The sequence below is a fragment of the Xiphias gladius genome, chromosome 18 (genome assembly GCF_016859285.1).
Source record: "Xiphias gladius isolate SHS-SW01 ecotype Sanya breed wild chromosome 18, ASM1685928v1, whole genome shotgun sequence".
Classification (NCBI taxonomy): Eukaryota; Metazoa; Chordata; class Actinopteri; order Istiophoriformes; family Xiphiidae; genus Xiphias; species Xiphias gladius.
The window spans coordinates 29,331,661-29,357,862 of record NC_053417.1 but is presented as its reverse complement, the minus strand read 5'-3'; the positions used below and the strand labels follow the sequence as shown (position 1 = coordinate 29,357,862).

The window sequence follows — 26,202 nt, the reverse complement described above, 5'->3', positions numbered from 1 at the left end:
GACATCCTTCAGGGAGAAACAGTTTCCTCAGAGGCTGACTTCACTGATTGCTCTGTTTCTGTGTGTGTGTGTGTGTGTGTGTGTGTGTGTTATCTGCTGGATAACAGCCTTGTACTGAGAGCAGAATGAGGAAACTTAATAGGAAAAGTTAATTAATGATGGAAGAAGTCAAATTAGCGGGCAGGTCGGGTACTCGGCAGGTACGCTGCGTGTCGTGGGTTTGAATTTCAGTCGTCGTGTCGTTTCCTGTCTGACTGACTGAACACTGATGGTCTGTGAAATCACCCTTCAAACAGCAAACTGCATCTTCAGAAGACATGAGTTTGTTCAGATGATAGTTGGTGATTATTAAAAGGTTGTGTAGTTCTTACATATTCAGGTCCTTATGTCAAAAATAAGAAAATTCATTCATGATGTAATGGGCTACATAATACGCGATGTATTACGTATCTGCAGCAAGATTCAAGGCTCTGAGTTGATTTTCATAGAAGTTAACTGAAAAACTGGAAAAAGGGCTGATGAAACATAAACTCACCAACATGTATAATCTCATTGTAGTACTCTGGAGGCAGATTAGGACTCTTTCAGCTTTCAGCACAGGAGATAAACCATGTGAAGTAGTAGAAGTTTTTTTTCTATCTTAAATACTGTGTATATTTCTTACAATTATATATAGTGGTAAAAGATTTTAGTAAGATGGAGAAATGATTGGGTGAGGCAGCAAGAAATCCCTGTATTTGACACCACTCCAACAAAACTCGCTCATTTTGAAAGTTGAAAATCAACTAGAACCAACTGAAAAGACATAATGTTGAAGTTAAAGAACTTCAGCTTGTACCTGGACTTTGTGTGACACTGTTTGTAACCTCAAACTCTGCTGTTTAAAACATGAGTGGTTACAGTCAGTCACCGTCACTTTCCGGCGAGGCCTGTAATGCTGCTCTGATTAGTTTAATACAGAGTGATGGATAAATAAGCAGCTGCTGATATGACAACAATTGGAGGAGAAAGCCAAAAAGGTGGATAGTGTGCAGATCCCACCTCAGTTGGGTACAGGTGCAGGACCTAAAAAACAGCCCACAACAGAAGAGAAGAGGTCGTTCACACACTTGCAAGCTACTAATTTGTTTACTGATGAAACGTTTCAGATTTCAAGGCAAAATGAAGATCTTGTTGATCCAAATGTTGCATGAATAAAAAGTGAGGACAAAAACTGGAGCAAACCTTTATTTATAGAGAAGCCGATCAAAATTTTGACAGCCAAGTTCACATTTTACCAACACTGCTTTACACGTGGTTTGCGTGTGTATCTGCACACAATATATCTCATACTATAAGATGTTTTTCCCCCTTTGTAATTATTTAATCTACAAAAGTCTAAATTCTTGTATCTTTACTGCCGCTCGCAGTAATGTTGGGTGTAACATGATCCTGTATGTTGTAGCAGCGGTCCGGAGATGTTCTACACCTCTAAACTAAAAGTGGGGTCAAGCTGCAGGAGCCTGTTCAGGCGAACACTGTCAAGATTTTAGCAAAGACTTCAAGAATTCATTATTTTTGATTTGTTTCACCCATCCATCAATCTTCCGCCGTTTATCCAGGTCCAGGTCACGGTAATTTAATCAGTGATATTGTTGAGAATTATTGTTATATACTGCTGGAAAGTAGTGATATAATAATGATAATGAATAATTCTAGGCTGTATCGTCCCTACTGGTTTTCCATTGTACCTTTTTACTTTGGCAGTTATGATGATGAAAGGGGTATTGAATGCCATTCTTTGAGTTCTAAAGGTCTTAAGAAAATAAACTTAACTTGGTGAGTCGGCAGAAACTCTGCTGAACACTGCTTAAATTTGAGCATCATGACCTCGACTGTCACTAAAAAGTCACTAAACGCGATAATGAAAAACTCGAAATACATTTTCAGCAAATAGAAAGCTGATAAACTGAATTAATCTGGTTTATCCTCCACTGTTCACCTGTACACACCTCTCTGCCTCTTTACAGTGTGTTTGATAATTTGGCTTTTAGACAAAGTATTTATGTCACACATCTTCACTGTGCTTCTATTTAGAATTTCTTGTTTCTTTTTCTACTTGTTTTTCTCTGTTGAATGTATTTCAGTCTAATAAAATCTAAACGCCTCAGAAAGTAACACAATAGCTCATTTCTGCCTGATGAGGTGTGTGTGTGTGTGGGGGGGGGATTAAGGTGTGTGACATTACAGGGAATTAACAGACTCGGTTGTTTTCCTTCGGAATTACAAGTTTTTTTCCTCTGACAGGTGGGCGGCTGCAGCCTGCGGGTGTTTTAATGTAGATTTTAGTCAAATTAATTAGCAGCAGAGGATTAGAAGAGAATTAAATGCAGTTTTTTTTTGTAAATTAATCCCCTGGTCAGATGGATTAAGAATGAGGGGGCATCACTGGAGGTGGAGATGTAGCTTGTTTGAATATTTCTTTAACTTTCTTTCAGCAGGAAAGCAGAGCGAGGGATGGACGAAACCTTTCTGAGAACGGTCACTCTTTTCTGATATGTCTTATGGGGCGGGCACACACATTGCAATTGTTAAGTTTCTGCACCAGATCTGTGAACTGTTGAACTCCTGGTTTCACTGTGCTGTTTGAAGACTGTGTCCTCCTTTCTCTCTCTGACCCTCTCTGTCTCTCTGTCCTGCAGGAGAAGCAGTCGGAGATGGAGGGATTGAAGCAGCAGATGGTGGAGGTGGAGAAACAGAGGGATGAACACGGTGACACCATTGCAAAACTCAGACAGGTAACAGCTGATATTTTTACTACTTGTCATCAAATCCCATGTGCAGTCGAACCAGCACCAGATGTCTCCCACTAACCAGTAGTGTGTGTGTATCACAGCCAGATATATCTCACTCCTCTGAGCCATAGAGCTCCATTGTTGTACAAAAACACATCAGTGATTCACACTGATGCACCGGGTGACATGTTCCGTCATCACCATGAACAAACACACTGTAGTTTATTCTGACTAAGTCCCACACACACCGTCCTGCTGCCCCAAATACACACTACGGCACCAAATGTGGATTAATCCGCCGCTGAAAATAGTCCCCAGCAAATGCAGCGTTTCCTCCTGTTTGCAAAAAACTACAGTGAGCAGCTGTTGTGGTTGTATAATTCCCGAGACTTTTAAAAAAAAGAAACGATATATTTGTGAGGTAAAGATTTACGTCTTCAGTAGGAATCACTGGTCTTGGAGCTGAGACACAAAACACATGGCATTTCTTGTCTACAAGTAAAATACAGAATAAGAGCAGACCTACAGTTTAAGGGACCATGCACACGTTTTTAATATGTTTTATCTGTCTAACTATAGATCATGTACAGTTTACATTGGTGCGATTTTTTTCCCATACACTCTGAAATTTTAGGTTTTTCATGTTTTTTTTTCCTAACTTCAAGCACTCATTGGTTTCCATTCATTTCCGCACTGGGTTTCAAACCCCATGTGAAAGCAGGCAAATGTTCGTGCCCTTCATCCTGTCTGTACTACTGTAACTCCATCGCCACCTGTCTTAATTAGACGTTCTTTGATCGCTTGCTATTGCAAAGCCTTTAATAATAATAATAATAATACGAACTTTATTTGTATATCCCTTTTCAAGACAATAGTTACAAAGTGCTTCACAGAGAAAAGAATGCCTAAAGATTAATATATATACATTTCTGGAATGAAATAATAAAACACAACAAGGCAAAATGAAAACAACAAACAGAAAACACGAGTTTTTAAGCCACAATAAGTTTAAAATAAGCTCAACACACTCAATTACAGAAGCCAACAACAAGTTGTAGAGTGTTAACATGAAATTGCCTGTCTGTACAAGTGTATTATGAGAAAGGACTTTAAGGTTAATGCTGAGTTGACAAGCCTAAGGTCCACTGAAAAGGTCTCATGTGACTCTGGCTGGCCAATGAATTTAAACTCCAATTTAAGGTTCTGGTGATCTGTTGTAGAGCTCTAGGTGATGAGTGATAAAAGAGGACCATGTCTCCGGCGTTGTGGCTCCTAACCTTTGGATGATAGGATCTGTGGACACTGTAGATGTCTTTAAAAAGCAGCCAAAGGACCTGTCTGGTTAGACTCTCCTTTCTGTAGTCAAGCGCTTTGCAATGTCTGCTTTAGAAAGGTGCTTTATAGATAAAAGGACTTGTATTTAAAAAAGAATAGGCAGTTTAAACATGCAAAATCAGTGGTACTGTTCTTTAAAAAGCTGTATCAGTATGAAGGCAACATTATTATTACAACTGTGGAATTGTTATCGTTTTATTGTTTCTGTCTCCAACCTCCACCTGTTCTCTCTCTGCAGGAGATAAAGGACACCGTGGACGGTCAGAGGATTCTGGAGAAGAAGGGAAGCGCAGCGGTGAGTTAAATGTTTATCTGAGTGATGTTGCCAGAGACATAGAGATTGTCTGTCCGTCTGGGGTGACGGACAGATGGGCGGATGCGCAGAGAGTTGAATTTGAATAGAGATGAGAGAGAGGGAATATATTTTGCAGAGTAATTTAAGAGCAGCCATGCATGGAAAATAATAATTAGAAAGTAAATCCCTGACTCTGTGTGTGTGTGTGTGTGTGTGTGTGTGTGTGTGTGTGTGTGTGCGCGCGCAGCTGAAGGATTTGAAGCGGCAGCTACAGCTGGAGAGGAAGCGAGCGGACAAATTGCAGGAGAGACTCCAGGAGATACTGACCAACAGCAAGACCAGGACAGGTACAGACACACGTTAAACAGCCTGAATGTCACATCAGTCTCTACAGATGGAGACTGTAGCTCTGACCGTGCCTCGGTTCGTTTTAAGGTCAACAACTGAGATTATTGCTTCGTTCATTCACACTTTTTCATTTGTATGCTGAATCGCCTGGAGTTTGATAAGTAGTTGGACGCATGCCCTGTGTTACTGTACTCGATACTAAAGCCCAGGAAAACTGTGATTTCACATTTCACATCAACCAGCAATGATGGTGGTGAACATGAGCCGGACACACAGCTGTCACATTTTCCATTATACAGCCGTTGTTGCGTCACCAAACTTAGATCTGAGGTTAATTCGGGAGGGAAATAATTAGATCTTATCCAAATAATGTCTTGGGATGTGAGGGGCTGCTAGTCAGGTCAGCGTCCATAGTCATCCGGGGGAGATTTCAGACAGATCTCAGCATCTTCGGTAATTTACCGCTGGTTCTGATGTCTGCCTAGAGTTTAAAAGAGAGGATAGACTGGCCACTGGAAGATAAACTTCTCAATATTACAGGATCACACTCAGAGTTTGGAGCTGCCTCATTGGACTTTTGGATCCTTACATGCACAGATCTCCACACACTGCAATCAAGTTAATTAACACGTATAAATAACAACCAACAGTGGCAGTGTGATAAATGATAATGAACAGTTGTACAGGTGTGTTGACATGTTAATTATAACCTGAGTCCTGCTGAGCTGCAAGAATGCTGCTCTCTAAGTTGCAAATTGATCAGAATGCCCCCTCCCATTCATGGGAGTCTGGATCCCTGTGTTCAACTTGCCAAGTTCGAACCCCTAAGAACATATGTCCAAGCTGGGGTGTCCTGTATACACTGCTCCACCAGCTAAACTAGGTGTCACGCTCTCTCTCTCTGCATACATCAGTCATATTGTGTGGGTTTACAGGTGAGATGGCACCGCAGTATTGGCAGCTTGTTTATTTCCGCCAACAACCCAGATTAGTCTATTCAAGCAGGCTTCCGGTTTCTGACATCGGGGCTGAATGCATGCTAACAGACTAAAATCCTACTCACACCGCCAGTCTCCATTTGGCTGCCTCGACGTTTTAGTGATTGTTATGAGACATGATGGGAGAAATCTGGGATAAGTGGCTGAAAACCAACATAACTAAAGCCATTGTTGAAGAGACCTGGATCTAGTTCCTCTAAGGTCAACAAAAACCTCAACTGAAGGGAATTTTTGGACTGAACTGAAGTGATTCAGAAAACAGGGAACCTTTTGCCTTTTATAGACAAAGTCAGTAAATATATTCTACTGTAACTTCAGCTCTCGGTTGATGTTTCTTCCACCGATTTAGTCTGAGTGGAGATTTTGAAAATAAATGTGTCATCAAAACAACATTGTGGTTTACAAAGGAATTTGTTTAGGGTGTGCAGTCTTAGTTAGTCCAAAATAAGATTTTTGTGTCCTGTAACTTAAAAAAATGTCAGCAAGTGTTAAACCCAACCTCCAGGCTTCAAAACGTCCCATGACAAACCTTCGGCATCATCACAGACAAAACCGCCATTTTTTTCCAACAGTTTATCGATCTCCACAAACTCAGAGCTCTGTTCACTGTCAACGAAGCAGACCCTGAAGTAACACTGAAACCCCATTACTGGACCATTCCCCTTTAGGTGCTTCAGTAAGGAGAGACAACAGTACTTGGTTTGTGTGTGTGTGTTTCTGTGTGTGTCCTAAGTGGCTGAGAAGTGATTGTAATGTGACCGATGGGTTCTGATAATCAGCGGCATACTAACCCTGCGTCAGGAGGTTCTGGCTCAGTCCGGAACCTTCTGCTCAATATTTAATGCAGTGCTCCGATTCCCAGAGCCGGGGTGGACACACTGGCGTCTGCCGGCAAAACACACACACACCAACTGAACATTCACACACACCTGCACAGTCAGTCACCATCTGTTTGTCTCCATTACATTCATTTTTTGTTGTTCCCATTTGTTTTTCCCACACACTTCTTTTTCTGTATTTCTCTCTTGGACTTTGGATTTAATTTTAACAGTTCATCAGTCACACTGTTTTTACTCTTTTTTTTCTTTTTTTTTATTCACACACACACACACACACACACACACACACACACACACACACACACACACTCTCAAAGCAATGCGGGGCAGTCCTCAGCATCATGTATAATCTATGAGTAGTGATGAATGTTTAAAAGGCTCTTCTGCACAAACCTGAGAATAAGACATTTTAAAGTAGCCTACTTATCTCTGCCCAGTGCCAGCACCTGCTTTAAAGGGACGGTCCACTGCATAACAGGGATGGCCACAGTCTTAAAGGGACAGTCCACTCGTGGACCGTCCCAAACCATGCCTTTGAACAATCCCTTTAAAACAGCAGACTTTCCCTCAAAACTGTCCCTTTAAACCAATGGGCACAGTCCCTTTAAAACCTTAATGGATCAATCCAAATGTCAAGACCTCCCTGCACTTGCAGACTTGGTGGAAATTACAGGTGCACATCCATGAAGTCCAAAGCGGACTGGACATGTACCACAATCAAGCTCAATCAGTCAAGGCCAGTATAAAGCCTTGCAAACTGCCAGTAATGCAGACACAGGACCATGTCTTTAAGGCAGTGAAAAATCCCTTTAAGACAATGAATGGTCCCTTTCAGCCAGGGACCTGTCCCTAAAAAGACAATGGACCTTTCAATTATGCAAGTGGTGCCATTGAACCAGTGGACTGTCCCTTTAAAGGGATGATTTAAAAGGTATAGTTCAGGACTGTCCACAGCCCCCAACAGACAGTTACTGGGTTTAAAAGGATAGTCCTCTGGCTCAAGGCACAGTCTGTTTTAAATGGATACTTCACTGACCTGATGTGACAAAGACGCAGTCAACTGTCCACTAAAGGGGTAGTTTGGGACAGTCCAGAGATTTAATGATAGTTTAATGTCTTTAAAGGGATGGATATGTATGGCTGAGATTTTTAGAAACGAGATAATCACTGTTAGAATTATTGTTGCATGGACACAGTCTCAGTCTGCGGACCCTGTGGATGAGATATCACAGCACCAACCGGTCAACAAGGGTGTCAGTTGTAACATCAGCAGCAGTAGTGTGTAGTCTGCCCGGCTCTCCTCTCGGGACTCAGTCTGACGCAAACAGCATTTCCTAATAGGTACATACAGATATTGTTTGTGTAGTTTTTCATGATTTCCTGTAGCATTCATCATGATCCTCATCCTCTCTCTCAGGTCTGGAGGAGCTGGTTCTGTCAGAGATCAACAGTCCCAGTCGGACTCAGCAGACCGGAGACTCGTCCTCCGTCTCCTCCTTCTCCTACAGAGACATGATGAAGGAGGCTCAGCCGACCAATCAGAACAAGGTGGGTGGAGACGGCGCAGGACTGGAGCATCAGCCCCCTTGTTGCAATTCAGAGCGCTGAAAAGTCTAAGTCCTGGACCCGTTACCTCATAAATACGCGTGGCCAAAATGTACTTCTGTGCTCACACTGTACGGTGCGATCGACCGGTCACGATGTGGTGCACACACTGAAAAATGCTGGACCATCAATCAGTTTTATACATCGACAATTTCAGTTGAGTTTAAACAAGATGACTCCCCCCTCAGAAATGCTGACAGAAGAGAGGAAGGCAGCGTCACTGTGGGCAGTTCTAGTATGGGATGAAAGTAAGAAGAAAGGTAGAAAAATATCAGCTGTCGATGGACGGTGTGTTTTATTTCTACAGTAGCACAGTCTGAGTCCAGACTACAGTCACCACATGTAAAATTCTACAGACCCTAACATACAGTTTGACAGCAGTCGTGTGGGAAACTGCTTCATGGTGCGGACAGTTGACCATTAGTGTCCTGCCAGAAATCATCTTAGTGTCCAACAATCAGATCGATGGTCATTCGGCCAATTAATTGGGTGTTGATACTCCGGCTAAAAGTCAACGACTCGGGTCATCAGTCGAATCACTGCACTTTTTTTTCATTTTCAATTGCATCACGGTTCAGAGAGCAGTGCAGGAGCAACGGTGTGGCAGCCTGTAAACTTTACAAACCGAGAGTTGGCTCTAAACCACTTGTCTCCTGTTAGCTGGGTCTCCACCCGTCCTGCCGCTCTCTCTCTCCTCAACATCATGCAGCCTGTGAGCTCTGTGAGAGGCCGGGGTCATGACCTCTGAGAGTCGGTCTTAACACTCCATCTGTCCCTTGTTGTGACAGCTGATGACAGGCTGAACTGTAATGTCCCATCATCCTCCTCTCTGACTGTCACCGTATCACAGAGTAGATTGAAAGTATTCTGTCTTTTCCTTGTCTGTTTTTGTTTATTATATTTCACATTTATTATCTCTCTGAAGAGTCTTTCAAGTTCCTCTGCTGCTATTTTTACCTCCTTTACTGTGTCATCACTGTGTGGGTGTGTGTGTGTGTGTGTGTGTGTGTGTGTGTGTGTGTGTGTGTGTGTGTGTGTGTGTGTGTGTGTGTGTGTCTGTGTGTGTGTCTGTGTGTGTCCTATTGATAGAAACACCGTAAATAGAGCTGACAGGTTCAGTTTATGTAACTGAGTGTTTCCGTCAAAACATGAAACTAAGCAGAGTCCAGCGTCAGGTCAGTTTAATGTGATGGTTTGGTCGTCATTGGCAACAGCATCACATGACAAAGAGATGTGAAACCATCGGTTTAAAGCCCATTTCAGACCCTGTTATGTAAATGTTCTGGTAATTTCAGGTTCTGGTTCTACATTTCAGTCCAGTCTCAACCCTAAATTACTGCGTGTAAGAAATTATGAATATCCAGCAAAACGTACGTGTGAATAAATAGGAATTAAATGAGAGTCCTGATGTAAAGAGCAACTTAACACCCAGCTCAGCTTGAACAGGATTCACTCACAAAGTCAAAAAGCGCATTTGAATGCAAGGTATATCACAAGGTGATTAATGGCCTCGGAAAGCAAAAAAACAACACGTAATCATTTCTTTAAGGCTTTGCCCCTAATCAATCTGGTTCACAACTCGCAGACATGCAGCCTGTGGGGGGGGCACAAATGGACATTATGCTGGTTTCAGGGGTCAGGAGCTGAGGTTGGGAACCACCAAGACAGTGATGCGATTCTGTTTTTACTTCTTGTTCTGATGTTGTGAGTTTAAATCCCCATCTGAGCCACGACTGCTACCACCGAGCCCTGGAGCAGGACAGACGAGATCTGTCATCTCTGCTCTGTTGTTGTGTTCGACAACCTGTGACCCGTCACTGAGTTGATATTTAGTGATTTTTTTTTTCTTTTTTCTTTCTGTCTGCGTCTCTGTCAGTCTGGAGGAGGCAGTCCTCAGTCTCAGCGTCCGGCTGAATTATCTGATGACGAGGTCGGAGAGTTGTTCCAGCGTCTCGCTGAGGTTCAGCAGGAGAAATGGATGCTGGAGGAGAAGGTGAGGAGCCCATATGTTACCATGACGACCATACGTTACATGTCCCGTGTCCCTCCGCTCCTACCAAAGTATCAAATTACATCCAAAATTTCCGAAGCCTCGAACAGACAAACCTTCGGCACGTCCCGTTTTAACATCTCAGTTCTGCTTTGTGGCAGTTCTAACGCTTCGCTTCGTTCCTCGAGGCTGTTTTAGAAGTAGCTTTATGTTTTTAGACATTGTTAATGTCCTCTGCAGTATTCAGTATTTTCACTGTTTCCAGGTTGCTCTGTGTTTTCTTTCTGTTAAATCGTTTTACAGAAAATTTATAATCCCTTAATTCTGGCACTCGATAAGTTCTTTCAGTTTTCAAATACAAACTCAATATTTGCTGGTTACAGCTTCAGAAATGCAAAGATGAATTTACTGTATTTATTTACTTTCAGCTGCTGGTGGAGCACTTTAACGTCTGATGGCATTTCATGTTTTTTACATATTACAGACTAAATAGTTTGATAGATGATTTAAAAAAGGATATATTGATCTGTAAATTGATTAGTAGCGCGTCCACCCTTCCGTTGTTAGAAAACAAAGAACACGACTGAGCACAGACTGTTTTTATTTTTATTTATTTATTTTCCATCTTCAGGTGAAACATCTGGAGGTGAGCTGTTCGTCGATGGCTGAGGACATCTGCAGGAAGAGCGCCATCATAGAGACATATGTAATGGACAGCCGCATAGGTAACACACACACACACACACACACACACACACAGTTAACATGACTTCTAAGACAGTAATAGAGACAGATGAACTGAAGAAGGAAATAAGCGGCAGGAGAATTTGTTGGAGGGTCTGGAAACGTATTTGACTCCATCAGCAGCAGTTATATAACAGCTGTACATCAGCATGTTGTCCCTGTGCTGCATGTACCTTCAAAATATCTTCTAAAGAAAACCATCCTTTTGCCTTCTAAGGCAGCTGCTGGGCTGCAGGTTTGAGTCGAGTTGGACCTGATTTTACTTTGCTCTTTGATTTTATTTTTTTAAGCGAGAAGAAAACCGATCCAGCCTGATAATCAGACAGCACCAGCACATCGTTTCTCTTCATTCTCCAGTGTGACGTGGGGTTAGCGTCAGCTGTTTTCTGCGTGGGAGGGAGGCTATTCTGTTCGGCAGCGACCGACGTATCTGTCCAGTCATTTTCAGTGGATGCAGAGGCTGTGGGAGAGCTTTGTTAAACCGAGTGTTTGTCGTGTTGATCAAAGAAGTATGGTGATTTAAGAGTTGACCTCTCCATTCTTAATCCTGCCTACAAAGCTGTGTTTGGTCAGTGAGCACAACATCCAGACTTGTTTTAATCACCGAACAAATGAGAGCAATGATTCAGAGGTCTGGAACCACTGAACTGCTGATCCTGCATCAGCCGACCACTGCTGTACTATCAAGAAAATTTAATAGCTCATTATGAGTGGTGGATCATTGATCTCATTTTCAAGTGCAGTGACAAAAGAGAATAATAAAATCTAATCTTAAACTGTGACAATTAATCCTCTTATTACTTGGAAACAAGTTTGAAAGTTATGGCTGTTAACCAGGCAGGGAGGCTCTAATGAAAGACACTGTCCGGTTGCATTATGGGAAGTGTAGGATCCAGTGTTTTGGTGGAAATCTCCACTGCTGCTCAGATTTAGACTGTTTCTCTTTTTTAATCCGTCTCTCACAAGACCCCAAACGTCGTCACTAAACCCCTTTAATTACCCTGTAATTTCCTTTTTCACTTATGCAGTAAGAAAGTACAGTTTGTGGTAAAAGCTTTAAAATGCTCAGATTATCATTGTTCATCAGGATGAGAAAGAATTGTTTCCATGAAACTCTCTGCGCTCTGGTGCCTACGACATTATGTTGGACATTTTGTAGACAAAACAATTATAAACATTGTGAAAATAGTCGTCAGATTTATGAGATACAGGAAATTTGAGATGAATCAGTGGTGAGGAGTGGTCTGAAAAAAGTCCGACGTAAAATGAAGTCAGTCAGCAGTAGGTCAGCTGGCTCAGCATGTTGTTTATCTGACAGTGACACTTCATTACAACCACCTCAGTCTGCCTCTTCAGTTACCTACACACGCAGGTTTTCATGGGCAGAACAGAAGGCGGGTTTGTCTTTACAGGAACAAACAACCAGAGAGACAACGGGTCCGACACTTTGACATCATGTGGGCATGTCAGAGAAAGTCCCCCGATCACACTGATCAGTGGAGTCAGCCGCCACTGATCAATTTACTGAAACGGTAACAGAGAGAGAGTGTGAGGTGTGGAGAATGGAAGTGGGGCTGGAAAACGTCTTCTTTGTGATGATGTTTGAACTGTGGGAGTCTTGAGTCAGTGAATTAAAATATTTCAGATTTATTCTCTCTCTCTCTCTGTTAATCCATTTGAACTCTCTCATGTAACTGATGTTACAGCGCTGCTATATTTAGCTTTACTGTTTTAGCACATTGATGCTGTGTGTGTGTGTGTGTGTGTGTGTTTGAGATAGAGAAGTGGTTTTTAATAACTCCTCAAACTATGAGCAGATTTGTTCATCAGTTAAATACCCTCCTCCTCTCCTCTCTCTTCTTCTCTTCTCCTGCCTGAGCAGCACACGAATAAGAACATTAGCGCTGTTTTCTCTGGTTCCCACCTTCATTTCAACCGCTGCCAAGGATCACGTTGAGAATTTTATTTCAGACTTTACAAATTTTAGAACCGATGTCATTCTCTTGACATGAGAATGACATGAGAGACAGGCTTGACATGATGCTCAGCAGAGCCACGGCACAATAGTAAAACTCCGTAAAAGAAAGTCAAAAAGCTGAGGGTAAATGTAAAAAAAAAAGAGAACCCAAGATTCAGTGTAACCTCGACAGTAACAGAGTTCAACAACCGAGACCTGAGCAGTGCCGTCTTTATTACGTTATTGAGAAACACAATAAAATAACACATGACATGAGCCCCTTGCCTCCTCTCCTACATGTCATGCAATTACTTTTCCTCCCTTTTTTATTTACATAATTTAAAACACTAGACAAACTGAAGGCACAACCCCTTGAAATACTAAATCTACGCCATGTACTCAGCTGGAGCTAATGTTGTTAACGCAACACACTTCAGTCCCATGAACTATAAAACCTTTGTGGAAACTGATTTTTTTTCTTTTTTGATTGCAGGGAACAGGGTTGTTCAGGTTTGCTAAACTAGACCTGTGCAGGACCCTGGTGCTGCTCTTTACACGTCTGACCAAACTTAGAAGGTCTATTAATTCAACACGCGACTCAGCGTAAAACTCCTTGAGTTACTCAGTGTGAAATTTGCTGTACAAATAGTTACCATCCCTCCATCCCTCCTTTCCTCCCTCATCCTGGTTTCTCCCTCTCCTCTTCTCATTGTTCTCTCAGTTTTTTCTTTCCTGCTGTTTTCAATTTCATGTTTGACTGGTTTAACTCTCCCTCTCTCTCCATTCCACTGCCATTAACACTGTAATAATGGTAAATCTAATGGGCAGTAAAACTGAGAGCTGAGCTGCTTCTTCTGCAGACTGGACTCAGTGTGTGTGTGTGTGTGTGTGTGTGTGTGTGTGTGTGTGTGTGTGTGTGTGTGTGTGTGTGTGTGTGTGTGTGTGTGTGTGTGTGTGTGTGTGTGTGCGCCTCTGAATTTTTGATGCTGCAGCTGTTTGAGACTCAGATACAGACAGTTATATACATCCAGTGTTCATTTACATTTAGTTAAGACTTGTAGTGAAAACCCGACCGAGCGTGTCACGGTTACTGTAACCTGCTGCCGGGTTGCTAGGCAACACTGTTGATCTGTGGAGCCGTTGGAGGGTCGGTGCCTTGCTTCAGGGCACCTCAGCAGCTCCCGTTTCGAATAAGAAGACTCAGATAACGACTCACCTTTGCCCAGCAACCCAGCGTTATAAATAGAGATGTCCCGCGCTGATCGGGTTAAAATAAAGCCGATTCGAAATCCGATCCCTTCTCCGCCGAACTCCACTTTGTTGTGTCACCTCAGCCTGCCGCTGCTGCAGCTCTGCCTTTCTTTATGACGGTCTACAGCGAGGGCATTTCACTGCACACGAGAGTGAACATTAGGGGCGCGACAGTTTGAGCTCTGACACCGGAGTTGGCAAAATAAGCAGATGCACCAAAGTTAAGATCCGACAGTAACAAATCAGCAATTTCTCCTCTCTTTTTTTCTCATTATGAGAGTGGAAAGAGTAGAAAACCTCCAGGCAGCAGCTTCTCGTTTTCATTTTTTTCTGACCTCACTTTCGCCGGGTCACAGGTCACATCAGCTTCACTCATTAATGTTAATTCTGTCAGTGACATGATGGCAGAACCAAATAAAACTTGGCTGTTGTCGGTGTGTATGTGTGAGGGAAGACGCTCCAGCCTGTGACACCACTGCACAACCAGAGAGGACTGAGTGTTTAGCTCCAACAACAACCGGTTTGCACCGTAACCGATCGGCCACCGGGACTCCTCAGAGATGGTTGGGTGCTGAAGTTGAACAGGCAGCTGTTCTCCAGCTGCGTGAAACCGACAGGCAGTGAGTCACAGGTGTTCAGCTGTTAAATATTTACAGCAGAAAAACTCTGCACAGTCAGCATCCAGCCACTTGTCCTGCTCTATAGGAACATACAGCGTGTGTGGTTGTGTGTGTGTGTGTGTGTGTATGTGTGTGTCTGTGTGTGTGTGTGTGTGTCGATATACACTGCACCATAAGACCTCGTCAGCTCATCCTCTTTGCTGCCACATGACGTTCTTCTAATCACCGTCGCCTTTATTTCTTTCTTAATTTGTTTTTTCATTTTTTCACTTCCATCAGCTTTTTCCTGTCCTATCTTTATCTCTGTCTTTATTTGTGTGTGTGTGTGTGTATGTGTGTGTGTGTGTACTTGTATGGCTATACATTGTGAGGACCAGTTTGAGTCGTGAGGACATTTTATCTGGTCCTCACACCTGGTTTTAGGGTCCAGGTTATATTCAGGTCTAGGTTAGGGGTCAGGGGCTGGGGAATGGATTATGTCAATGACTGTCCTCACAAAGATAGAAGTAAAAACGTGTGTGTGTGTATACAACGTGTTTGGTGGTAGAACTGATTTACTCCTGAGAGCCATAAAAACTCAACCCCCCCATCATCCTCTCCTCTTGTTTCCTCTCCTTCCTTGTCTCCTTCTCTACTCTGCTTTCATGGTTCCTCCTCTTTTCCTTTCTTCACTTGTCTCCTCTCCTGTCTCCTTCTCTTGTCATCTGATCTCTTCATCTCTCCTCTCCTCTTGTTTCCTCTCCTTCCTTGTCTCCTTCTCTACTCTGCTTTCATGATTCCTCCTCTTTTCCTCTCCTCACTTGTCTCCTCTCCTGTCTCCTTCTCTTGTCATCTGATCTCTTCATCTCTCCTCTCCTCTTATCCTTTCCTGACTCTTTTCTGTCTCTTTTCTCTTTTTCTCGCTTCCGTTTCCTTATCTCCTCCTTTACTCGCTTCTTTTGTGTCTTCTCTTATTTTCCTTTCTTCTCGTCTCATTTTTGTCTTCTGTGCTTTTTTTCTCCCAGCTCCTCTTGTTTTTCTCCTCCTTTTCTCTCCTTTCTTGTTTCTTCCTCTCCTCATCCATCATCTCACATTAAAAGAGTCCCTGTCTTGCATTCCTCACTCTCTGGTGTCTAAATAAAAACAGAATAATCATCCCTCTGAACATGAAGCAGCAGATTGTCTGTCAGCTCTCTGCTGTTTCAGCAGACTTCCCTTTGACTCTGAGCAGCGTTCGGCATCACCGTCAGACAGCAGACACCGTTTTCTGTCAGCGGTCAGTGAACATCAGATTCATCATCTCATTACAGCGGGAGGGTCCATCCTTCACGGAAATACGGAGAGCGGGAGGAGGATTAATGTTGCCGCTGCACCATCACAGTTTGTACCTGAGGACAAAACCAAACTTTTCGCACGGGACACCATGTTCACTAACGTGCTGCGCTAACAGCCTCCAGTCGTCTGGCTTCAGTCTTTCCACCAGATGTTGACCCTGGCACAGGGATTCGCTCCCGCTCAGACACCAGAGCATCGGTGAAGTCCGGCGCCGACGCTGGTGACGAGGTCCGGCTCACGGTCTCTGATCCAGTTCATCCCAAAAGTGTTGGATGGGGTTGAAATCAGAGCTCTGTAGAGGGCAGCCGAGTTCTTCCACACCAAACACACATCTTCTTTCACCAAATCATGAAAAGCAAAATGTCAACATTGCTGCACGAGCGTAGAAAATGAACTTCAGCACACACAAGTGTACAGTTTCATCTCAGACTCAGTTTTATCTCAGACTCAGTTTCATCTCAGACTCAGTTTCATCTCAGACTCAGTTTCATCTCAGACTCAGTTTCATCTCAGACTCAGTTTTATCTCAGACTCAGTGTGCACTGTTCTCGTGTAAACCTTTTTCCCCTTATGTTGGGGCCATGTTGCATCACTTTCCTTAGCTTTCTCAGATAGGCCATTTTTCCCACATCCTCGTCAATATTTGGCTTCGGCAGAGGCGCGCGCTCCGCTGAGTGGTTTCATTATTGATTAATGTGCTGACTACTTTCTCGATTGATCAGTTAAATTGAGATGTAAACTATAAAATGACCGAAAATTTTGAAAAAGGCCCATCACAATTTCCAAAAGCACGAGGTTATGATACGAGATGTATTTTTTACTCTCACTTCAGACCAAATGTAACAAGCAACATTTTACGCTGGAGAAGCTGGAACAAAGGGAAGTTTTTGTTTTTGACAAACAAGTAATGTCGATCAACCAACTTTTACTTTTTGCTCCACTATATTTACTTGGTAGAGATTAATAATATAAAATATAACCAATAAATAAATTATCAAGCAAAGGAAACAAACGCAAACCTCTACAAGCAAAAGAATAAAAAACATAAAAATAGATAATTAATGAAATAATTGCAACTAAACACAAATAAATGAAAAATAAATCAACGGTCAGGTACATACATAATAACTTATCTACATGCATATGTACATATTCATATGTATGTAGATACATTAGATTTTTCATTCATGGCTCTAAGCAAGTACAAAGAGCTTCGTGAGGGATCAGACATAATACATTTTGAATCTGTTGGCTTGAATCAGTTATATACATTATTGGGCTGGTAAATACACTTATGAGCTCAATATAACAATATTCCTTTTATCCTCTTATTTGATTATGACATTAAAATTAGACACAAACTCTTTAATAGTTCTTTCATAGTTTGCTCGAATCTGTTGTATCTTTCTGCATTGCGATGTGGTACGGAAACCTCGGCCTGTCCAGTAAAAATACAGTGGACTAAACGGTCTGTAAAGTTTCTGGAGGAAGTCAGGTTCAGCTCTTTTACATCGATAACAAGTGGGTCTGTCCTGAGCCTCTGTGCGCAGGGAGTCTGAGTTCCTGCCATCTGGTCGTCTCCCCGGGGTTCCAGCTGGACCGAAAGAACCGAATCGTGTCGTATAACTTAGTTTGTTGGGAGATTCTTCTGTTCTGGCTGCGGTGCATCTCGGCTGAGCTGTAGAGTGTTGTACTGTCAGACATCTGCTACGCCTCGTGTCATTTTTAGCAGTGCTAGTGTTGTGGCTCTATGGGGGCTCTGCGTTCTATGTGATACTCTGGTTTATGCATGCCGACATGCCGATGTTAGCATGTAGCTCAGATCACCGCTGTGTCTAAGTTCATCACAGAGCTGCTAACGCGGCCGTGGACTGTCAGGTTAACTGAGATGTGACTGATTGATGTCGTGTGGCTGCAAACTAAATCAACCCCTTGAGGACAGTAAAGACAGACTGAGTGGCTGAGGAAACTTCGGGGTACTGTATTCAGTCCGAGCTCTGTTTATTTAAACACATTGTAAACGTGCTTTTTGTGTGTTTGCCGAGGAGCATTAACTGTGCTGCTGGTGGCTGAAGCATCTTTAAAAACGTCTCAGAGGGGCTTTAAAAAGGACCTTATAAGGTGTTGAAGTGAATCAGCTGATAGATGCAGAAACACTGGTGGCAGATACACACGGAAGCTTTATGATGATGTTAAATACACACAATGAATGTTTTACGGTTGGACGGCAGAGAAACTTTAACTTGTCTCGGTGGAAATCAAAGTACAAACGGAAAAGTCATTTTGTTGATTCTAGTAGAGCTTTATTTTGTCAGTAACTCCTCGTCTCCCCGTCTCCTCAGACGTGTCGGGCAGTGCAGTCGGAGGTCACGGAGGCTCTCAGGGAGACAGAGGAGGTCTGGGTTCTGTCCTCAGAGATCTGGTCAAACCAGGAGACGAGAATCTGAGGGAGATGAACAAGAAGCTGCAGAACATGTTGGAGGAGCAGCTGACCAAGAACATGCACCTGCAGAAGGTAACACACACACACACACTAACGCACGCACTTGGTAGCAGTGTTTCCCACAAGTTGGGAATTCAACTCCATGAGAAGGACGGTTGGAATCCTCAAACATCAGGATTATTATATCCAGATGTCCCATGATGTGATGATTGAGTCAAAACAGTTTTCAAGGTTCAGATTTTGCCACATTTCTTTGAATAATAATAACAGGACACGTCAAACACTAACCTTTAGTTAGTTGAGCCATTTTCTGCTGATTTTCTGGTCGTGTTGAATGAATTAATGATATCATTAGCTATGATTTTTAAAGACAGCTGGGAAGCAGTGACAAAAATTATGTGTAAGTGTAAATAAATTAATGCACTTTGTAATTATCTGGGCCTCAACATCCCTATTCTTTCAGTGCTAAAAAAACTACACACTAGGGCTACAACTAATCATTCTTTTAATCATCGACTAATCTGCCGATTATTTTTTCGATTAATTGAATAATCGTTTGGTCTATAAAATATCAAAAATATATGGGAAAATATCAATCACGACTGCCCACAGGTCAAGGTGGCGTCTTCAGGTGTCGTGCTTTGTTTGATCAACAGTCCAAATCCTGAAGCAGCAAATCCCCGAATTTGAGAAACCGAAACCTGAGAAATTGTTGCAGTTTTTCACTGTTTTCGTTTGTGAAATGACAGAAACAATTAACAGATTATCAAGATGGTTGCGGATTATTTCTCTGATGATCGACTAATCGATTGGTCGAGTAATAGCTTCAGCTGCACAACAAACAAAGAACATGCAGGAACTGAAGTTGAAGGCGCAGCAGTTTGTCAGCGCTGCTTCGTTTGTCCTGCCACCACACTGACATCACTGCTTGGGATTTCTGGGTTACGTAGTTCACACAGTGACTGCTGCTAGAAATGACGTAACACAGTTTTAAATCAACATGTTGGATGTCTGAACATGAACACGGTTCAGTGTGTATGTGTGTGTGTGAGAGAGATAACTGTTGCCGAGTGGTGGGTGGTGGTAACTGTTCCCATGACAATGAGCGGGAGCAGTGCTGAGTGTGTGTTTGTGTGTGAAGCGGTTAATTCGTTGCGGGGCGTGTAGTTGTGTTTTGAGGAGTGTGTAGGAGGACAGATCGCCCAGAGGGAGGTCCAGGTCTCACACACACACACACACACACACACACACGATCTGCAGTAACCTTGACAGAAGAGAAAACAGTTTCCTCTTTCCTCTGCTGTTTAACTGAAATCATGACCAGTTGATCAGTGCTCAAACAGTTAAAATCCCTTCACACCGTCTGATTTTGTTCTGTTCCAGTCACGAGTAGAGCTGCAAAAAAGGAATTGATAGGAAGAAAATTAATCTGCAGTCATTGTGGTTAGGGAGCCATATTTTAAGCTGTTTCCCTAATTGACATTCAGCTGCATTAATTTATGAAATACACTGGTCTTTTTGCACAATAAAATCGTTTTCTTACCACTGACGTGACCTGAATTATAAACGAAACAATGCAAAGTAATGACATCATTTAAAATTGCAGAGCTTCAGCTCTCGTCTTTTGCTGTTTAACAATTTGCCAGACAAATATCCAAGGTATTAAAAATAGCAGACAATACTGTACAACTTCAGGGCTTCGCTGGAGAACATCCGTTAGATCAGACCGAACGTGTTGGACGTGTCTCACAAAGTCTGGCCCGTGTCTCCTTCATCAGAGGCCTGTGGCCTTCAACAGTACCTGAGCTGCAGCGTTACTGGATAAACATGAAACAGGTTCACCCACAGCGGGATCCGGTTTTAGGGGTTTTAAACAAGATAATACGCAACCTTATCTACATGATTGGAGTGACTTGTTGTTCACTGTGGCTAATGTTAGTACAGCAGCTGGAAACATCTGCTCAGGTGAGACAGGTGTCACAGGGAAGCACAAATGCTGTTTACGCCAACTTTATCGGTCCAGGAGATCTTTCAGCACTCACTGCCCCCGGTAAAATGCAGCCATATTCAAAGAGAGGGGGGGTGTCGGCTGTACTGTTGAAGTACTGCTCGTCCCGAACCTTAGCGCCGCAGCCACAGCGGAGCTCTCCGCCTCCGTTGAAGACGGTAGTTTGGTGTTAGCTCGAGCCTCAGATAGCTAGCTAAAGCAGACCGCCGCCAGACAACAACAGCACGACGGCCCCACTGAGCCCACGCTGACATTTATTTCTTACTTGGACGGCAACAGGTGCTTTTGTTGTTCCATTCGGTTCCAAGCTGCTCATCAAATGCGAATCCTTTCGAATCCCTTATCGAATCTCTGTAAGATGATGCTCTGACCGTTACCTGAAGGCGAACCGGTTGTCGCTACAGGTCACAGAACCTGGCGTAACACCGGCCGGAGGCTGAGGCCGAGCACTCGTCCTTCACGAGTTCTTACTTTAACATCTTGGACAGTAGATACGTACTTAAACAAAGGACGTTTGTTTGCTTCGTCAGCGTTTTTTTTTCTCTCTGACGATGCCTGAACATGACTGACTGACTGATTTGGTAAGGGATTCGCTGGCCGCAGATCTTAATGAAGCCGGGTAGTTTTACCAACACGGAACTGGATCCAAAAGGGGACCGGCTATCAGAACCATCCCTATAAGACACATCCACAGATGGACGATTTAAGCTGCCAGTATACCACATCAGAAAAGCCCGTCGGACCAAACTTCGGACCATGCGACGCCGCTACGACCCACAATTACAAACCAACCAATCAGAATACACTGGCAGACCAGGACTTAAACAGTTACCACCAATAATTGATTTGTCAGTCCACAGAAAATTAATCTCCAACTACCTCGATCATTGTTTTATCATTTATCAAGCGAAAATACCAAAACGATCACTAATGTGTGGACTTGCTGCTTTTCTCGGTTTCATATCTTTGGGTTTTGGATCATTGTCCCAACCACACAAGACGTCACCTTTGGCTGAGAAATCACATGACAGAGAGTTCGCCATTATCTCTTTTCTCAGTGTGTTCAAGGCCTTTAGTCGATGGTTTGGATGAATTCTCAGTCACAAAATACAGAACATTTGCTGCAATTAACAATTAATTTACCAATCATTTGTTTAAAATGTCAGAAAATAATTGATTATATCCATAACTATTTCCCAGATGTCTTCAAATGTCTTGAATTGTCCAAACAGTTCAAACCCCACAGATGTTCAGTTTACTGTGATCTGAACCAGGATTTCTGAGTTCAAAACTTTGCTGGATAGATGAGTTAAATGACTGATGGTCAATTTAATTGTTTGTAACCCTTTTTAATGTTATCAACTTAATGTCTTTGGGTTTTGGACTCTGGAAATTAAGATGGAAATTCTTCACTTTTCTGACACGTTATAGACTAAAAAATCAAAACAATCAACAGATGAATTGGTAGAACAGTTAAGTCGCAGCCCCATTGATAGTAAAAGCAAAAATTCAAAGTTACATCATACTGGAAATGTACATGTTCACATTTCCCTTTCTGTCAGTTGCTGTTTCCAAAGTCAAGAATGAACTTTGAAACTCGTTGTGATGTGATTGTGTTGATCCAAATAAAACTGCTGCCTCTCTCTCTCTGCAGGACCTGGAGGTTTTGTCCCAGGAATTAGTCCGTCTCAGTAAAGAGAACAGTCCTGGTGGCAGTGCAGCTGGGTCGGGTTGAGAACGTCGCCTGAATCCATCCGTCCATTTCCATCCCTCTCACTACTATTGTTCTTCTCAGCTGGATGGTGTGGGCTGGGCTCAGACTAACGCCCGGAACCAGCATTAATTTTCTTTCCCATTCGTGACCTAAGACCTGCTTGTGGGCTTTGACTACTCTCTGGAGATGTTACAATTTCACCACTTCAGTCTGCCTGCTGGGCTTTGACTAAACGCTGGAATTTGTCTATCAATTGTTTCTCAATGACGAGAAAACAGTAGGTTTAAAGGTGTAAAAAGAGAAACCAGGGGGAATGGAAACACAGAAAGTTGGGCTCAGCTCATTATGTTGCTATTGAATGTACTGTCATTAGACTGCACCTCTCTGTCGAGTCCTGGCTACAACCTGGAAAACACACATTGTGACTGACTATATCTTTGCTTATGCTGGTTTCTGTCCTGAGATTCTGATGTCTTTCTGTTGGATCCTGGCTATGTCCTGGAACACATAAGCCTGGTATCTTGACTGACTGAATTAGTTACTTGATTGGTTTCTACGTGCAGTAACGCTGGTATGATCTGGCTATTTCCTGGGCTTCCTGTCCGCAACAAAATCATAATACTTCATTACCGAAAACCTGGGCTCTGTATATGTCCTGGATTGTATTGTAGCATTAGCTGAGTTTGAAGGTGATAAAATGTTGATAAAATATGTATCTGACACACTGAAATAACAGCTGCAGATACTGCATCTGACAAACCGTATTTTTCATGAGCTACTTGATCCTGGCTCAAAACTATAAAGTCGATCAGGTTCGATTATTGATCCGATATGACCTGCCGCCAGAGACATCCAACGCGACGTCATAACCACGGGAAGCTTTTCTACGCCGAGCTTCCATCATGAGAAAAAGAGAGAACAGCTCATTTTATAGTCGGATCGGCAAATCTGGCCTACCCAGGCGTCATATTCGTGAGGAAGAGCGGCAGGCTGAGGTGATCCGACTTTGATCAGCTTCCATACAGATCCCTTCAAACATGGCCGGATCAGCTTGAGACACCCCCGGCGTTAACATCCTGGTCCTAGCTTCTGGTTCTGTTCACAGTGACACACGATGGAGGGATCGTCGTGCCGACGGGAGGCAGGAAGGTCTAGATCACATCAGTCGTCCTGAGGCTGACAAAACCAAATTTAACTAAATATTCACTTCATTTTCTGTTGACTTGGGTTTTTTTGATTTTGGCTCCACCTTCAAGTGTGTAGGTCGGCCATGGCTATGTCATGGAGCACAAACATATCCTCATACTGTATGTTAACTTATCTTCGCTCTCTTTACACTGATTAATTTTCTTTTATGTTGGTGTCAGGCTGTGGCTATTTTCTGGACTAATTGCCCGTCACGCCTGTCTGTCCTACATGTAAAACCTTCTGTGTCTTTCGTCGCCCTCTGGAATGAGGAGCTTTGGCATCACAGCTACTATATGAAGCTATTTTGCATCCCTCCTTTTATTTATTATTTCTCATACGCTCTGGGATGTAAAATGGCTCATGGAAATATCCCCTGTCACCGCTCCGGTCACCTGTACGATGAGGGATGTTAAACAGGGCCAGGGCTTGTCACCTGGAGGTTTTAGTCAAAACAGTTTCATGAATTTTGTGGATTATTTTGAAGATTTTAAAGAAAATCATGCATGTCTAATTTTTTTTAATTAAAATATCAATATCACATATCAAGCAAGAAGAAGAAGTGGCCAAAAGTTGGATGGTACAAGTGAGATAAAATCAGATCTGCGCTACTAACTGAGAGTGATTTGGAAGTGAGAACGTGGAATTAGGAGATAACTTTGTTTCAAAAGATCGGCTGCTTTTTAAAATTTGGGTTGTTTGAGTTAAACTCTGAAGAGGACGAACCTCAGCGTTAGGTTCAGCCTGGGATGCACAATGGCTCAACGAAAACTGAACGACTGCATCTCTCCGCTTTTGTTGGATTTTGATCATTCATCTTTTTATCTCCATGGCCGTGTCTATGTCCTGGATCACGTGAACTGTAATTTCTCTTGCACTGTTAACTTTTTGTGACTATTTCCATCCTTTGCCGGGGACACCAGATGGTGCTGGGGAAAAAAAGTGAAACTGTCGGCTTTGGTTGCTTTTCTGCGACTGCGTTCTCTTCGTTTTTTCTGTCGGGCTGGGTCTACTTCCTGCTTGAAGGAACATATTATTTTGACTCTATCTTTAAAACTGCTTCTGTTTTACGTGATCTTGTAAAAATTTGAACTTTAACCTTGAAAATGAAAGACAAACACTTCGTGTCTGCGCTGCCCTTTTTTTTTCCCTCTTGGACTCTGGATTTCTTTGTTTGCTACAGGACCCAGACTAGGTCCTGGATTACACTCTGCACCAGGGTGGCATATGCTGACCGGGCTCTGACTAAATCCTGGACTTAATTCTCGTAGCAGATATTGTGCTATGTTGTAACATGATGCCCGCACTTCTCTGCTTTATTTTTGATTGTACACTGCAGAAAATATCCAACTCAGTCTGATGTGAAGACTAAAAAAACTCGCCTTGTTTCCAGTGCAGCTTTTCCAGTGCAGTTATCTCATGCAGCTCTGGCTCAGCCCAAGATCCTTTAAATACATTACACATATTTAATACATGAAATAACAACGGAAAGTGTCAGAAAACATTAAAAGTTGAAGTTGCCCAGCACAAGACTAAGTCTGAATTGGTCTGGAAGATTAAAATAGACACATACTAAATTTTGGGTTTAATTTTAATATTTGATGTCGTAAAGTCGGTCAACAGTCAGAGGATGTCTGAGAAATGAAAACCAGTCCAGAAAGCGGTCGGGCTGCACTGAAAACAAACTGAGGCCTCGTCTCTCTCGCTGGTTCCGAGTCCAAACTACTCTGACTCAGCGGGATCGGTCTACGTGCTGGGCAGTGACTCGGCCCGTTGCTGTGTTTGGGTTTGTAACCGTTTAAGCCTGTATACTGTATATACGCTGTGATATGACTTCTAACTGTATGAAGAATCGATGGATCTATTTATGAGACTGATGATGATCATGACGCTAATTGTTCTAACTACGAGAAAATATCATAAAATATTGTCTGGAGACGCTGACGTGTCCGTGGTTTTCTCCGCTCACACTCTGCTCTCGTGTTGCCTGACCCTAATTACACCTGGGGATCATCGGTGAATCGCTGTTGCTTCAGGAGCGGCATTTTAAAATAAAAAATAAAAGTAAGAATAACGGAATCGTTTTGCGAACCTTCTGAACGTCATTAACGGTTTCTTGACGAGGCGAGAGGTTTAATCTGCAGCTGTAATGACGAAAAACCAAAACTCTTGGCTGCTGTGCCGAGTAACGGCCAACTTCTATGGTTTCATTATGAAAAACCAATCATTAGAATAAGGGTGTAACGACACTCAGTGTGATAAGTCGTAAGAGGTAAATAAATTAACCACTTAATTTTATTCCTTATTCTGTTTTTAAAGGAGCTAAAAATATTTTCCATTTACTGCTTATTATTCCTGTTATATTCCATGTATAATTGACCTGCAAACAGAAAAATCAGATATTTTCATTCCTGTGAAACGTTTTCTGTGAAGCACTGAGGGAAAAAAAACAGGAGGGAAAAAGAAAGGAAGGAGGTTAAGAGGTGTAGTGGGGGGTTTATGAAAAATTAACATGGGGGTGAACACTGCTGAATCTTTTAAACCCTGTGTGTGTGTGTGTGTGTGTGTGTGTGTGTGTGTGTGTGTGTGTGTGTGAGAGACAGAGAGAAACCGAGTGTGTTGGTGTCAAACTGCTGTCGCTTTCCAAACTGTTTGTAGGCGGGGAAATGAAGAGGAGAGGAGACTACTTTTCAGTCTTAAAATTTGCTAAAAGTTTAATGAAGATTGGTTCATTTGGTCCGTTTTTAATCCCTGCAGGCAAAAATATTTAAAGAAAAAAATG

The 26,202-nt window shown here is 42.6% G+C and overlaps 1 protein-coding gene across 3 annotated transcripts in view; it reads left to right on the top strand.

Moving 5' to 3' along the window:
- Positions 1-25,356, top strand: part of gripap1 (GRIP1 associated protein 1) — a 54,969-nt gene extending 29,613 nt beyond the window's left edge. For 2 of the 3 annotated variants that reach the window (XM_040151752.1, XM_040151753.1), the window contains 8 exons: positions 2,682-2,777; positions 4,348-4,404; positions 4,652-4,751; positions 8,007-8,137; positions 10,071-10,187; positions 10,816-10,909; positions 18,413-18,585; positions 22,176-25,356. In XM_040151752.1, the coding sequence (XP_040007686.1) occupies positions 2,682-2,777; positions 4,348-4,404; positions 4,652-4,751; positions 8,007-8,137; positions 10,071-10,187; positions 10,816-10,909; positions 18,413-18,585; positions 22,176-22,256 (849 nt within the window). In that variant the 3' untranslated portion in view covers positions 22,257-25,356. The remainder of the gene's footprint in view (positions 1-2,681; positions 2,778-4,347; positions 4,405-4,651; positions 4,752-8,006; positions 8,138-10,070; positions 10,188-10,815; positions 10,910-18,412; positions 18,586-22,175) is intronic. The other variant, XM_040151754.1, reaches the window with a different exon arrangement.
- The last annotated feature ends 846 nt before the right edge of the window (positions 25,357-26,202 follow it).